Source organism: Tachypleus tridentatus, chromosome 13 (genome assembly GCF_004210375.1).
Source record: "Tachypleus tridentatus isolate NWPU-2018 chromosome 13, ASM421037v1, whole genome shotgun sequence".
NCBI classification, from domain to species: Eukaryota; Metazoa; Arthropoda; class Merostomata; order Xiphosura; family Limulidae; genus Tachypleus; species Tachypleus tridentatus.
This window is the reverse complement of record NC_134837.1, coordinates 32,239,184-32,256,364: the sequence shown is the minus strand read 5'-3', so window position 1 is coordinate 32,256,364 and position 17,181 is coordinate 32,239,184. Positions and strand designations below refer to the sequence as shown.

Here is a 17,181-nt window from a genome sequence, read left to right as displayed (position 1 = left end):
GAACATGACGATGACCAAAGAAGGTTGAAATGTTGTTTGCTCTTCTATGTAAAATATTTTCTCAACCCAAACAAGCCGTTTTTGCATATATATTTCTGTACAAGTGGGTTTTCTTGACATCACTGACTACATTTCAACATTGTTTGGTATTTCTTAAATAGTGTTATGCTACCAAGAACTGATCACATTTAAACAGGGTATGTAACAGCCATTTTTTACACAAGATATTAATAGACTTAAATCAAAGTTATGACAAGATATGGTATTCAAAATCTCCAAGACAAGGATGTCTCTTATACTTAATTGCATGGGAAAACAATGAAATATGAATCAACTTGGGGTACCTGGAGCATGCAGAAAAAGACCTGTAACAAGTCATAACCTAGCCATAGTAAACAAAGTGTATCATATTTTAAAAATGAGAATCCATGAATACAAAGGGCAAAAACAGAAACTATGTGTCTCAGGCAACAGTATGGGACACATTCAAGAGCAATGATCATCTGGAAAAACTAAACAAACAACATACACACAAGTTCTAGGAAATATTCATCCAACTGCAGGTTTGGACAATAGTTTCATGACAATGGCTTTTGCAATGGAAACTGTAATTCAGGGCTCTCAGACGGAACATGATCACAAGTGGCAATATGGAAGGCATGTGTGGTAAGACTTCAAAATTGTTTTAGTATAACATACTGAACTCCATTTGAGAAAGTTGGTAGTAGTTCAATCTGCCCATTATTTATATATTTAAAATTTCCATAAAAGGGATATCCTTTTTTTGGAAATCTTTGTTTTTTTATTCATTGCATGGTTCAGATTAAGATGTCAAATACTTTTCTCAGAAAGCTCACAGATAGTGAATATGGTGATACAACATAAATAAAAATAACCAGTTTCTTGTGAAATACTGAAAGTGTTAACTCCTTAAGGACTAGATGAATTTATGAGCAAAAACTAAAACTTTAATTTAAATAAAAATTCTAATTAATCATAATATTCCAAAACAATACTGTAATACTATCATGCAACACATTTGGCAGTTTGCAAGATATTTCATTTAACACTGCAAAATTCTAATGATAATAAATTCAGACATTTTATATTTTAAACTTATACTGATGCTCAAGCCTTCCACATAACAAAATATTAAGCATCATATTCTACAAGGATATGTCATTGGTTTATACGAGAGATTATATCATTATTAAACTCACACAATCTAAAAAAAAATTAGAATTTTTGTTTTTTATTAACTGTGATAAATGTTCGACTATCAATACTTGTTAACTTATCACAGACTACTAAAATTATTTTCAACTCGAAATCAAGAATATTATGAAATGTACAAATACTCTCCCACAAATTCAATGAAGATCTTTGAAAGTTAAAACAAGAATAGCCAACAACTGATGAATCTCAGATACATTTGGAAAAGTTACCTTCAGAATAACCAAATTCACTTTGGCTTTCTTTAGTTGTGAATAAATCAGCACTCTTTGACTTTCCTTCAACTTTGTCTGGATCCTACATGACATGAAAAAGTAACATAAACTACAGCTTATGACTGTATTTTTGATGAATCTATTCAGTGTTCTACACACATCAGTTATGCTAGATCCCTTTAATATTTACAATTCAAGCAAAATATTAAACTATAAATCTAGTTTAAATCATTTTAACATTTCAGTTCATCTGTAGAGCCAGAAATATACTACACATTATGTTTTCATACATTCTTCCAAGACTTTCTACTAACCAGTTTTAAAAGTTCTTATTGATTAAAATTTCTCTATTTTCTGCCCAGTATCATAACTAAATTTATTGTGAAAAAATACTTGAATAATATCAAGACACATTTTATGAACCATTATGACAGTCTTTGTGATCAAGCTGACTTCAGTTCTTATCACAAAGAGTAAACATATAAATTACTGAAAAACAGGGGTAACATACCAGAAAAGTTGAATCTAAAAGTCCTGTCTCGAAGGTGGAAATAGATGAGGAGTCTTGGGAACCATATGAAAAAAACAGATGAGTATTTTTCTGGACTTAATTTTATGTACGAGCTTGAGGGAGTATCAACTTCCAAAATGGTACTTAATTCATGAAGCACAAGGTTTTCCCCAAGAGGTACTCGACTAATTGTTGGTGGAGGGCGTTGTCTTTGATAAGTTGCATCCAAGAGGCTAGATCTTGCCAGGGCATCAAGACATTCCAATATTCCAATTTCATTTGATTCTGAACCTTCACGATTAGTTTGAGAATAAATTTCTATGTCTTTGGAAAGTGTTGGTGCACTTGTTACAACAACAGAGTCTGTAGTCTCTGTCTGATCATCTGGAACTGAAGAATCAGTTGAAAGTAATTCTATTTCTTGTTGAGATATTTTTTGCATTTTACCAACTGCACTTGGTTTAGATTCAGATATCAAAGGTGAAATACTTTTGTCAGAAAGCTCGCAGGCAGTGGATGTGGTGATATCAAATAAAGAAGAATAACCAGTTTCTTGCGAAACACTGAGTGTGTTAACCCTTTCTATGTTCAGGTGTTTCACTTTACTCATCTGTTTGTTGTCTTCTTTAGACACAACAGCAGCTGTATATTCATTTGAATCTGAAGTACAAAAATAAGTGTTAACTGTTTCTGGAATAGTATCCAGGTCTCCTTTTTCTTCCAATTTTCTGTCTGTATATGCTGTTGGAGATGTACTGTATTCTGTAGTATTAGTTGAACTAATGCTAATGGAAGAAGTACCGTCAGTTCTTTGTGGAGAAGGAAATCTATGGTGTGTGGGAGTTTCTTTTTCATGATCCTCACTATCCCGAGGATCACCAGTACCATCTCTAAAGTCTGTTGGAATGCTAAAATATTTTGATGCAAGCTTTCGAATATACTCTTTTTTAAGGTTAACTATAGAATCTGGATCACCCAATGAGGGAAATAAGCGTTCTTTATAAATGAATGGTTTTCCAGAATCTATTTGTATTTTCTCATGTGATTCTGAAAGTCTGTTTGAGTCAGATGTATCTTGCAAAGAACCAAATACAACTTTTTTTTCAGAGGAATCTGACTTACTCTTAATAATTGAAATTCTTTCTTCTGAGGTAGGTAACTGTTCTTTAGAATGCACTTTCTGTTCAAAGATATTATCTGGAATTTCTTTAAGGTTAAAATCTGACATTCCATAACCTTCTGGAAGAGACATATAACTGGTTTCAGAGCCAACAGGAGACTCTGTCTTTCCTGAAAATATTTTTGTTTTTTTATGTTTCATTTTCTGTGTAAGCAGTATTTCATGACTGGATTTAACTTGCAAACCACTCTCACTGCTGGTTGTTGTAGTAGTTTGAATAGGAGGTATGTTATCATAATTCATCTTTTGTTGCCCTTCTTCTGGTTTTTCACCCACACTTTGAAATGTTGGAGCAATTTTTTCAGGAAACTCAACAGATGCTATGGTAGGCTCAACACTAACAAGAGGTACTGGAATGTCGTCATGTTTTTTAAATGATTTTACCTTCCGTTTTACAGTAACAGTCTGATCTTGTAGTCCAGGAACTTCTGTTTTTGTTGTTTGTTTGTTACTTTCAATATCAACTGGAGGGAAGTGGAGAACTTTGGTTTTAAACTTTGTTGGCTGAGTTTCTTCTACTAAGTCATTGCTGTTCACAGTATGGTGGGTTGGATCAACTATAAGTTTATCATCTTTTTTTGTTTTTACGAAACTAGAAAATAAGAAACACAATTATATCTAATATGTATATATACATACACATAGAGCAAATTTTCAAAGATCAGTTTCAGAAATATCATATCTATATTTACACTATAAAGATGCAAGTTTAGCATCATCATACATCATAACAAAGTTACATAGTATGAGTAATTATGTAAAAACAAGACAAGCTTTTAGTTGTACATGAATGCAGGAAAAAGTAAAATATAACATTTTCACAGTAATATTAATTTTATTGTATGAGCTAAGACAGTTCATGATACTGCATGAAATATATGTAGTCAATTATCTAATTAAGTATGGGTGGTAAAATGAATATAAACTTCTAGACATATATTATATTGTTAGTTGTTTCCTACCATTGAAAGAGCTTGAATGATAAAAATCATAAAGATAATTACCATTCAAACACAAGAGTGCTTTCAGGACTGATGGTGTGTCTGATATAACTTTGTTTTCCTTATATACTAAATAGTCTAGTTGCAGCTTAAAAATATTAGTGTAATGTGATGTAATTTTTACTATAATTTTATTACGTTATAAAATTTCCAAACATTTGTCAGAAGACACTCTCTTTATAAAATAAATAGAAATATTTCTTTGAACTCAAAATTTCATTTGTTTTTTTTAGTGTTGATTAGAAAATTCCATTTTATATATTTAGTTAATTTCAATTTGACTTGATTTTCATTAATTTCTTTGGGTACTTAATATTACCAGTTGAAGTAATTAACATTTCTGGCTATAAATCATAAAAAGCATGGTGAAAACTGACAAAGACCACACAGTGACCTATGACCTGATCCATCATAATGGCATTACCATTATCAGGCCATATAATATTCAGGTAGAGAGTAATTTATATCTAATAAATTCACTTTCCTTTCAACAAATAATAAGTTGTTTTACTTATTTATTTTGTTTGAATAGAATAAATACAATAATATTCAATAGATAAGGAAAGAGTCATCAGAATATTTTTATGTTGCTTACTATACCTGCTGAACCTAACTAAACTTCTCTGATGTTTTATTGTTGAAGAAAATTTCCACAGCTTCCAAACAGATATAATTGAATATACAAACATTTCCAGAAGTGAAAATAACATCTAAAGAAACTATACGAAAAAAACACCAACAGATCTATAGTTTGTTTTTATGTTTTCTAAACTTCCCATTAGATTTCTTTATTTGCCTCTGCAAGAACTCAAGTAACTAATTTCTTGAGACACCATAAGTTACTGCAAAACTATTTTTTTTTGCTCTATCAAAAGATATTTAAACTTTACTCATGTTTCATTAGTGATTATTTAGTTGCAATGATTCACATCATAAAAATGAAGGGAGGAGAAGGAATTGGACAGAAACATGACGTTTGTTTTTGGCAAATTATATTAAATAAATGTCACACAATGACAAACTTATTTTCACTTAAAATTATTAAAGTAATTAGAATTACCATTTATATTTAAACTTTAAAATCTGATAAGCAATTGTTCACTCAACACCTGAAATGTGCTCAGTGGTCTTGAAATGGTTAGATATACATTATGAAAATAACCTGTATAAGACTTACAAACATACTATTAAATATTTAATCAGTAACAGGATGAGTCAATTAGTGAAGTATAACAGCAGGACAAACTTGCAGATCTTGTAATAACTTACATAAAGTCTTGCTCGCTTATTGCAAGTTCCAAAACATTGGAAGGAAATTACTACTATGCACATAAAATCATTTCTGTCCTGTTTTATAAATAAAAGATATATGATAAAGAGTAATAACAATTGGATCACCTCTTTTTGTTAACACAGTCATCAAAACTTGTGAGGCTATTGTGAACTGATTGACATATTACCATTTAGAACATAAAAGTTTCATTCCAGATATAAAAAAAAATTGAAACAAGAATAGAATAATGTATAGAATTTGGCAGCTCTTATGAAATAAATATATTATTTACTTCCTAATCTAATCATCAGGGTTGAAGCTTATTCAGATAAATAGTGACAATAATATTATATACAGTAGAATTTCATTACAAGACTTTAAAATTATGATGAAACAGTATATTGAATTATAATTAGTTACATATGCTATTATCTAAATTTCTAGCCTTAACTGACATGTTATACTAACAATACAAATTAATAACTCTAAAAGTTGTTACTAGTTGTCAAACATCTTCTTGTATTAAAGTGAAATATTACATTTTTTAAAACCTAATTTCTACATCAATGTGTTTGTGGTTATTATCTAAAACAAGCTTTGAAAACTGAAGAAGCAGACAATAAAAAAAAATAAAAATCACTGAAATACAAAAGAAATATAATACTATGCTAATATTTCTTGAAGCTATAGTTAGTAATTATAATTGATAATTTTATTCTCTCTCTTCATTTAACTGCAATATGACGTGTCAGTTAAAACATAATTTAATGATTCTCTTTTTTCTTTTACTTATTTCAAACATTTTCATAGAGAATTAAGAATAAGCAAGTACACACACCACACAAAAATAAGTAATACAAACAAAACAAGTAAAATAAAAAGAGTTGAAATAATCATGACATTTGTTTTTAGTTAAATAGATTAAGGATAAACTTTGAAATATTTAATTTTTTTTGTGCAAGAAACATTTGAATGAAATTGTTAAAATTGGAATTTACTGTAATTCTTACAAGTAATACTTCTTGAAAATTCACACAAATTATAAACAAACCAGAAAGTGGGCTATTATATCTTTCATATCAAGTGAGTTTTACAAAGTTTCCAATTGTTTAGGTTTATACTTACGGTTGTTCTGTTTTTAATGTTTTTGTTACATCAAAACCTGGTATATTAATATATTCAGTCTCAGAGACCTGGTCAGTGTCTATGTGACAAAAAAGAAAACATTATATATATATATATTAACATATTCCTAAGAGTTTAACAATTAAATTATGAAACTCAAAAAAGAATTGCAAGTCTCATAGTATATTTTTTCAACTGGTTTTTACAATACACAAAAAATATAAATACCTATAACTGTCTTTTTTATCCTTAAATAACAGTCAAATTTGTTCCTCAGGTATTTCTCTACATGTTTTATTCAAACAATTTTGACAATTTCTTCAGAATTATTCTGATGAAAACAGATCTATCTCTGGATCATAACTTCTTGGATCAAAGTAAAAACTAACAATTCTAATCAAAATATCACAAAAGTTATAAACTGAAAGCCAAAATGTATCATTAAGATATTTTACTTACAGCCTCAGGATTTATAAAACTTTTACAGAATGACAATTTTTCAATGTACTTCACCACAAGTTTCCAACTGTGTTTAGAAACAAAGTTTGATTCCATTTCTACCACATCAGAAGCTTAAACACATTTAAATACAAGTTTTAAGTGTTAACTGACTCAATTTTTCTTAAAAAATAAAACATTTCTCATTCTTTGAAGACAACTGATCATGTTTCAGTATCCAAAAATAAACCAACGTAAATTTTTGCTGAACATTAAAATTCTACTATACACAAAAACAATTTCACAGCATTTTTCTAATCAAACATATCTATAATTCATTTGAGAAAGTATAGCCACAAAAATATTAATAATATCTACTAACACAGCATTAGTTTATGAAGACTAAAGCTGAATCAAGAAAAGATTGGGGAAGTATCTTTTATAATAGTATGACAAAAGGCTTAGTAGTAGTTGCAAACAACAATTTGCTTCGATTTCAAATTGTTAGTCTTGTTTCAAATACATATAATGCATTCTCTCATGTTATCATTTATACTAGCATGTCCTGTACTTAGAGCACAGAAAACAATATGGCACAAATAACTAAGTGTAATTATAACTGAACTACCATTCAGTTATACAGTACATTTCAGAGACCTCATCCAGCCAGTAAAGTACAGAACATATTAAAATTTAATAAATTTCTACATTATTAAACTTGCATAGCATAGACAGATAACCAAAATGTACCCACCATGGGAGAGAAAACAACTTGTATATGAAAGTATACTGATAAAAACTATACAAGTAAATGTACTAATTTTTTTCTAGATGCATTTAAGAGAAAAGATTACATAACATTAAAGATATTGTACTTGGGGACTCCAAGTTTAATATTTAGATCAATTCTATTAACTAGAAGAAACAGGCATAGCCTACTGAAGCTTCCCATTATCTATATAAAACTGTTAAAAAAATCAATCAATCTTTAGACCAATTATATTAATCAGCAAAAATGCAGACTTAGGTTATTGATGTCTCCTAAATATGTAGACAGAACTGTTAGAAATTTGAGTAGTTTTGAGAGAAATATAACAGTATGTTACTGATGTTACTTTTGAATTTCAGAAATTTGACTACGTATATGTGGACTACATAACAGAGCAATCACTCTCAACTCTTTTAACATGCACAAAGTTTCATTTTTAGGAAGGTGGCAGTTTGGATAGATCTGGAACAACCAAAGATTGTTTGTATTTATACAATACATGTATTATGTGTATAAAATATGCATCTAAACCAGTAAGTCAAACATAAATAACAAAACACAAATGTTGGAATTAGCATAATTATAAAGAATGAGTTTCATGTTTCACATGACCCACAAACTATACATATGAGAGAATGACTTTCTTCAGTCAATCAGCTATAACTGTTTATGGGAATCATAAAAATATCAACTCTGATCAAATTATTCTAAATCTGTTCAAAATTCAAAATATGTATGTATAAAACACAAAATATACATAATTAACAAAGCTGGAAACTTACAACAAACAAAAAAATTAATTTTCCTGTTAATTTTGACTGAATTTGATTTTTCAAAGCATATTCTTGACAGAGCATGAGCAATTATAACCCAATGGCAACAAACTCAAAAGCCATGAAAGTGAAGATATACATACATATTGTCCTGCATTAGGTAACTAATGCTAGAAAACAATGAAGAAAAGGAACAGCTATGTATTTGTAACCTACTTATTATTTTAACTTTACACTGTTTTATTACAAATAATGACTAATATTATCACACTAACATAACCACACTTGTTTATATCAGGTAAAACTGTTACCTCTCCAAACCACTCCTTGACTGGAGAGGTCATAAAGTGACTTTTCTTTCATACAGTTTATGTTAAAAATAAATTTTCATCTACAAATTATGTTAAAAAATAAGTCCTTTACCTATTTTATCTAAAAATGGTGATGAAACCTTGAAAGGTCTAGTTTCTTCATGATCAATTCTTGGCCAGTGTTGTTTATCCAAATAATCCATGTGTTGTCTTGCAAGATCCTCTCTTTGTTGACGAATTCTAGTCAACAACTGGGTTAAACCTCCATCTAACACAACATTATGTGGAAACACCATTAAAATAAGCATGCTTTCATAGAGTTTAAAAAAAATGTTTATATGCTAATGATATACGAGATACAGGGAATGGACAAAAAAAAAGTGCCCCCCTTTGAAAATGTTGTTAATTTGTTATATTAGATAACATAGAAATATGTGAACCTATATGTTTATAAAATGCACTTGATGAAATCTGTTCAAATATGGTCTCAAACCCTAATTTTAAAACTGGCTTTTGTAAAAACCTGAACTTTTCATGATTTTAGTTACCTTTTCTTATTCCATTTAGCTACAAAATGATCAAAGAAGTTTCTTTACAACTGTGGAGTTGTTAAAAGATATCTTAGAAACAAGAGAATTGATGTTACAGAATGGCTAGGTCAACCATTATTAATTTTATTGAAAATGTATGAGCTAAGTTAAATCAATTAACAAAAGATTGCAAGCCAAACACAGATGAACTTTTTGAAGTACTCAAAGAAGGATAGCAGTCAATCACTTGGGAATATCTGTAAACTCATCAAGACATGTCAGTGTGAAACATTACTGAAATCCAAGAGAATGATGACTAAATATTAACTTGTGAATCTGGTTTGTGTTGAGTTTCATGTTTATTGCAGAGAAACTTAGTTTGATTGTTTTGTAGTCTAATTGGAATAAAATGATTCAAGAAACTACAGCAGGTGCACAACATTTTCTGTAAGAAAATGTAACTAAAATCATGAAAAGTTTAGGTTTTTACAAAAGCTAGTGTTAAAATTAGGATTTGAAAGCACATTTGAAAAAATCTCATCATGTGCATTCTAAAACATAGTTTTACACTTTTTTCTGTTATCTAATAAATGATATAATGAAGTACAAAACTTTTCATAGGGGCCACTTTTTTATCAACCCCCTGTATATTTCTGTTCTTCAGATAAAGCTAACTACAAAAGTTTAAAATAAAAATGTACTTATAGTGATATAACTAAGAGATCAGTTTTTGTACTTTAAATGCACTTAGGAACAGGGAATATTCATTTCTCTTATTCTTATATTTTATCGTTAATTAGAAAAAATATAATACATGTTTAATCAACATTTAATCAATATTTTTTTAATGTTTGAAAAAATGTATTTATCATATAGTTTTTTTTGACAGAGAGAGATAGAGAGAGAGAAAACAAAAATATTTCACCACTTAATAGAACTTTACTATGTTAAACTTGGTAGTTCTGACTGAACAGATAAAAAAGTACACTTAATGAAACTTTACTATTTTAAACTTGGTAGTTCTGACTAAACAGATAAAAAGTAACAAAAAAATTAATTTCATTTCCAAGTTTTTCTTTTGAACATAACTAACTAATATTTTTGAACTAACTAAAGGCTAATGTAAACAAAACTTGACTTACTAGATGACTTTAAGGCTCTGTTTGCACTGAATTCCTCCTGTTTTGGGGATGCCTGTGAGTTATCATCATCCAGTTGCTCTTCTTCATTTGAATGGCCCCCAACATGGACTTTCTGCACATTTCTCCCACGGTATTCTGTTATATATTTTGTTTTACCGATTAAACTGAGCTTGCTTATTTGAATAGTGGAATCTTCTGTTTGTTTTGTTGATATATTTAAGACATTTTAAATTATTTCTACAATATCTGTCACAGACAAATGTCTGTCTTTCATACTGCTGTTTGTCATGAAAATATGAAACGTTAAGAATGAAATAATTCCTCTTTGTGTGTGGTCTAATATATTATGCCATTAAATAGTAATACTTTCTAATTGTTATTAATTTAGTTCTCATTAGGAGCTGTTTCAAGTGTTTGAGAAATATAAACTTTTACACAACTTCTCACCCATAAAAATTACTCATAAAAGCATATGGCTTTTGTAGCACTGTATGGTAAGATTCTGAGTGGTTTTAACTTCATGAGTAGGCAAAATAAAAAGATATTTAGTAATCTGAACAACAGTGACCAAGACACAACTTGGTCATAACTGCCTTTTTATAAGCCTATCAAAATATTATTTTAACAACTAAGTAACTTGTTATAATTAAATTTTGATTTAAGGATTTAAATTTTATTTGTTAATTACAAAAATGTGGGTCAGAATGCAATATTTTCAACTAATTAGAACTGTATGCTTTGTATTTAACTTTTATTGAAGAAGCACTAAACAGTAGAAACGTGTTTTCAATAACAAAAATAAACAATTCTCAGAACTTTTATATTATTTTCAATATCTCACAAACATACAAATATATGCATCTGCATTATCAGAAACATTTTAAACTACAAACTGGAGTCACTTTCTTAATAAATTAAAAGTTACCTTCCATTCCATTAAATATTTTCTCCACTATGCATTCTAACTCTTCTTCTTTATTTTGGAATTCTTTCTGCTTGGAATCTTCGATCACTGGTGGTTTTTTCTTTTGTCAAAAAACACAATGCTAAATAATTTTTCTTATGTAAAAGAGAATACAAAATGTGAAAGACATGGTTTGCTAAACTGACAGTACACTAATTACAAATACTTCTATTCTTTAAGTTTGGGATTTTCTACTCAAGCCTACAATTCAATAGTTACAACAGATAGGTTGTTTGTAACTAATAGCAACTAAAATCAAACTAGTTAACATTTACAAAATTAATTTTGTAAATAGCACAAGCTATATTTTTCATTATAATATACTATATTATATTTTTATTAACTCTTTCACACTTTAATGTAATATCCTAAACTACAAGTTGGTTGGTTGTTTAGCATTTATTGGCACAAAGCAACTGGGCTGTCTGCACCAAACAACTGGTAAAAAGTAAAATCACTAAAATATGTAAAAAGGAATCATGCTGAAATGAAACATAGTCTAATTTTCAAATTAAAATCTTAAATAAAGTTAAAAAAAACAATGGCCCTTAAAAACACAACTGAGGTGGACAGTGTCACCATCGCTAATGATGCTGTCCAATGTCAAAGGTGAACCCATGGTAAAAATGTGTTTAAAATGGTGCTGTCGCTCTCACTCTTAACGATGGTATGACAGTAAAATGTGGGCTATTCTGACCTGGGTGTCACACAGACCACATATCGGTGCATAAGTATGAAATGAAAGAAAGCGATAAGTTAAAAACTGTGCCCATTGCGTAGCCTAGCCAGAACAACTTCCTCCTTCCGATCCTCATGAAAACAAGATGGCCAAAGAGGAATAGAAAGTTTTATCTGGAAAAACTTGTCATCATGTTGCTCGCTCCAAATCAAATGCCAACTGGCCCATCTATGGGACTGGTAAGGAAATATCAGTTACCAAAGCACACAGACTCAGCTGCAATATCAGAGAGCATATTTCTGTGAATACTGATGTGGCCTGGTATCCAGAAAAACTGGATAGACGTAGATGATAGAGAGACGACAACAAAACCTTGGCAGGGGTTTAGTTGAGAGAGAGAGAAGTCTAAGGAATTTTCTCCCCAACAGGGGTGTTCAGGAACATTATAGTTCCTCTTTGACCCTACTTGTGGAAATTTATTTATCTGTACATGGGAGTTTTCCTGTATTTTAATTTGGTATTGTTTGAGGCAATGAAGTGAGGTGGGGCAGAAGGAAAATGACAGGTAAGAAAGGAGAGTGAGACAAAGACCTCAAAAAGGAAGTGGACAAGTCTGGAGCCCACAAGCAGAAAAGAAGCAAGCCACAGACCAACTCCACATCAATCAGTGGAATGTCCCATGATCAAGAAACTATGCTGAGTGAGTAGGAGCTGGAGCACTCGTCTACCTCGCTGCTGTCTTGGAGTACCTGGCCACTGAAGATGGCAAAGTGAAGGCCAAAGCTATATTCCATTCAAGCAGAGCCAGGCTCCAGTTTCCAGTAGGGCATATACATAATGTGTAGTAGTCACAATACATATTCATTCCACATATAGTGGGTACTGTGTTTTGGTGTTTATTTTTCGTTATTAGTTTCAGAAAAAGAGGGAATGTCTGGGTGAGGCAAAGTGATAGAGAGAAGTGTGCCAGTTGGTTCTTGTATTGTTGAAAACGATGAGAACTAATGTGAAGCAATTTCAGGGCCAATAGAGAGCTAAGTGAGTCAGTATAAATAGTACACTTTGTGTACTGCATAGATTCAATGTGATCCAGGATAAGAGAAATGGCATACAATTTGGCAGTGAACACAGGAGCTGTAGAGGGGATTGTGTGTGCAACAACCAAATCACAAAAAACATGGTAGAGCTCACAGAATCACCTGATTTCAAACCATCTATATAAATGGAAATGGAATGACGGTTCAAAAGATGTTTGGAAATTAGAAGGTGATACTTCCAGTTGGGAGTACCTGCCTTTTTCAGATGACTCAAAGAAAGGTCACATTTGGAGATGGTAATTAGCCATGGTGGGATAGGATGATCAGTGGATACAGCTATGTTATCCAAGGATAGATCTTGGGATCTGGGTGAATATCCCCATTGGTGACAGAAGTGCATACAAATGGTTTGGAGTAAGTGAAAGTAATACTATTTGTTGTGTCCACTTCAGTAAGTAGATGAGGGCAGTCTATAGCTGCCATTCAATGAACCACATGCTTGATGACTGTCACGAAGTGAGGAAGTCGTCAACATTGAGTCCATTTCCAACTGTAGAGGGGGAATTGTAACATTGATCGTGTTAATCTTTAAAATGAAAAGTGTAACACTCAACACACAGCCGTGAGAGACTCCAAGTTTTTGTGGTAAAGTACAGGAAAGTGTTGAACCCACATGGACTTGGAATTGCCAGTTCATTTAAAAATGTTCAATAAAAAGGGTAAATGACCACACAACCCATACGAGTGGAGGTCTTGCAAGATGCTATACCTCCACGTTGTATCATAAGCTTTCTCAAGGTAAAAAAAATACAGAAACAAGATGTTGTTGCTTGATAAAGGCTTCTCTGGTTGACATTTCAAGTCAAATCAGGTGGTCCATGGTGGAGCGCTGTCGTCAGAACCCACTCTGAGTGGGTGAGAGGAGGTTGTTTGATTCAAGGAACCAAACAAGATGGGCATTAACAATTCTCTCTAAGATTTTACAGACAGCTTGTTATAGCAACTGGATGGTAGTTTGAAAGAATCTTGGGATCCTTCTCAGGCTTAGGAAAAGGGAGTACAATGGCATGGTGCTAAGCATCAGGAAAAATATTCTCCTGCCTGATCCAGTTAAATACAGCCAGAAGAATAGCAAGAGAGGCAGGAAAGAGATAGCACAGCATCTTGCAATGAATATCATCAGGTACAACTGATGTACTGTCAGAATGATGAACAGCAAGGTTGAATTCCACCAGCATAAAGGGGTGATCAGCCTAAAAGGAGAGAGTCGACTGCTCTACCCATGTCTTGATGGCTAAAAAGGTGGAGGATGAAGCAGAAGTGCTAGATGCATGAGAAAAGCTTTTGCTGAGAGTACTGGAAATGCTCTGCACATCAGAAACTTCCTGGCCATTAGAGAACAAGATCAAATGGGAGGCAGAAGTATACTGTCCACTAACCTTTTGAAACTTGCCCAATATGTCTTTGAAACTGGTGGTAGAAGAGATGCTAGAGGTGTATTTAATCAAGATTCCCTCTGACTTTGATGGCTGACTTGCCGAGCATGTGCAATGTTGTTTAAAATTGTGGAATACTTAAGAAAAGGTGCACCTAGCCTATTTTTTGCTTTTCTTGCTATGTGCCAGGCAGGATTCCACCAAGGACAAGGATACTGAGGGAAATGTGTCAATGTTTTAGGAATACGCTGAAAGCAACTGCCCAGACAATACAGTCAGTCACTGCTGCAATGCAGTCGTATACCAAAGGTTTATAGGTGATGGCAGGATCAAGTACTGAAAGAGCAGTGGAAGATGGCCAGTTGGCCTGGTCCAACTTTTATCGTGACATGCAAGTTGGGTGGCACTGACCACAGCCAGTCTCTCTCAAAATGATAGGAAAATGATCACTGCTCCATGGGTTACCGTTAACCCTCCAAGAAAAGTGAGGGGAGAAGATAGAAAGATCAATAGCAGTAAAAGACCGACTAAGTGCATGAAAATAAGTATATAAACCAGTACTGAAGAGAGATAGATAGTGATCCAAGAGCATATGCACTATGCAATAACCCCTCCCATCAATATCAGCATCACCCCTGAGGAGGTTGTGCCAATTAAAACCCCAGGATTAGAAACGGAGATGAGGAGAGACACATGGATGGTAAGAATCAATCAAATCCGTAATGTCATCTATATTTGAATGAAAACCTTGACAGTTCCACTGGATTAGAGTAGCCATTTTTAATTACATGGAGCCCTTCTGTTTTCAACCATGTGTTTATTTACTTTTATTGGACAAAGGTCTGTCAACCTCCATGGATTCTGCCTTGGGTTGAGTAGGCAGGTTTCTGTCTGTAGACAAAGATTTCAGTAATTAAGGGCATGAACAAATGATTGTTCTACTTTTTGGGGCTGCATAAGAGGATGGGCCAGAGGAAACACCCAAACCTGAAACCAAAGAAAGTGGAACAGGGCAGTCACAGGAAAGAGTGGCAGGGACAGAGATGGAAGAAGATGTAGATTCTTCAACTCTTTTAATCATGGAGGGCAAGTTATTCTTCAGATGTTTTGCAAACAACTTTGCTGGAATCATGGAGAGACCTGTCTGCACTCTCACTGTGGCAGTGGAATTGAGTGCAGCTGCATATGTCTGAGATGGAGTTGGGAACAATAACTTCTGAGTATCTGGGTAGGGGATATTTTATTTATAGTCTTCAAACATTGCACTTCTTTCTCCTCCATCCATTTAGGGCAAGAAATAGAGTAATAGGGGTATGGTTCTAGTTTGCACTTGTATGCATTGTGGTCTTTGCCACCACAACGAGCACGTTAAAAAACCACTACATGATGTTTTTGAGTGACTGAACCATAAACACTGGAAACATCTGAGAGGGAAATGTATGGCCTTATCTTACAGTTCAGATAACCTGCTCTGACTGTGGCAGGAGGACGTGGTGATGAAAGGGTCATTATGAGAACATTGAAAGATGAGACTTGAGACACTGCAGAAACGTCTTGGCGACAGAAACCAGTGAGGATCTCAGACTCAGGAATGTTCTTTAAATCTCTCTCAACTGTAACTCCTCTGGAAAAATTCAAAGTTGCAATGGGAGTAACGTGACTGGTATATCCTGAATGGCTTTTGATTTCAAGAGGAGTTTTGTATGTTGTGGTAAAAATGTTTACACCAAAATGTTTCTACTGTTCAACTTCTTTATTGACTTAGGGGACCAGCAAGCCCTTCTAATCCCTTTTGAATAAAAAAAGGGGGACATCTGCCCAAAGGATTTATCAGATAAGGAATGGATAATCAGAAATCGTGGTACAGAACCTGACTGCGATGTTGACTATACGTAGGTTTGTCCATGCATGGTCATTTCCCTATAATCTTTTTTTTCAGTTTTTCATAAATGGGGGTATACATAATAATGATGCTAGATTTCAGTGCCCACTGACCCCATCCACTATGGAGCCCTACAAGGAGAAGCACTACAATACAGGAAACTGTAGCAATGCCAGGGATAAGTGAGCACCATATCTGAGCACCAGTATCAAACACAATGTTCACAACACCCGTTGAAAACGTTCAACAATGGTATTTGGTTGATCCTAATCCAAGTGGACCAGCTGGTTGACCCAGGAAGAGGGTACCCCAAGGCCACCCATCAACAGGAATTCAATTTTAAAGTGGTTTGTTGGAGTTAGACTCCTCTACCACCAGGATCCTCTTCTCCCCTCCACTGGTTGCCATGCACAGCAAATATGTGGGTGGATGTTTTGATCCCAGAGGAGGTAAATTGAAAGTACAGTACTTTCTCTGGGAAGTCCCCTCACTAAGTACAGGAATCCACCTCAAGGGCTAGACCAACAAGAATACATGTGTATTTGTAAATGAGGCAGAGATTACATTATACCCAAAAAGGCTTACAGAGTTGAAACTGTTAGGTTACTAAAAGCTGTAGATTTTGTATGTGGAAATGGAGTATATGAAAGTTAAAACAACATAAAAGTTCTTTGATAGATTG

The 17,181-nt window shown here is 32.8% G+C and overlaps 1 protein-coding gene across 2 annotated transcripts in view; it reads right to left on the bottom strand.

The window, feature by feature from the left end:
• Positions 1-17,181, bottom strand: part of LOC143237185 (uncharacterized) — a 40,361-nt gene that overhangs the window by 6,628 nt on the left and 16,552 nt on the right. For both annotated transcript variants that reach the window (XM_076476164.1, XM_076476165.1), the window contains exons 9-14: positions 11,427-11,526; positions 10,502-10,636; positions 8,942-9,097; positions 6,539-6,617; positions 1,960-3,731; positions 1,446-1,530 (exon numbers count right to left, since the gene is read on the bottom strand). In XM_076476164.1, coding sequence (XP_076332279.1) covers positions 1,514-1,530; positions 1,960-3,731; positions 6,539-6,617; positions 8,942-9,097; positions 10,502-10,636; positions 11,427-11,526 — 2,259 coding nt within the window. In that variant the 3' untranslated portion in view covers positions 1,446-1,513. The remainder of the gene's footprint in view (positions 1-1,445; positions 1,531-1,959; positions 3,732-6,538; positions 6,618-8,941; positions 9,098-10,501; positions 10,637-11,426; positions 11,527-17,181) is intronic.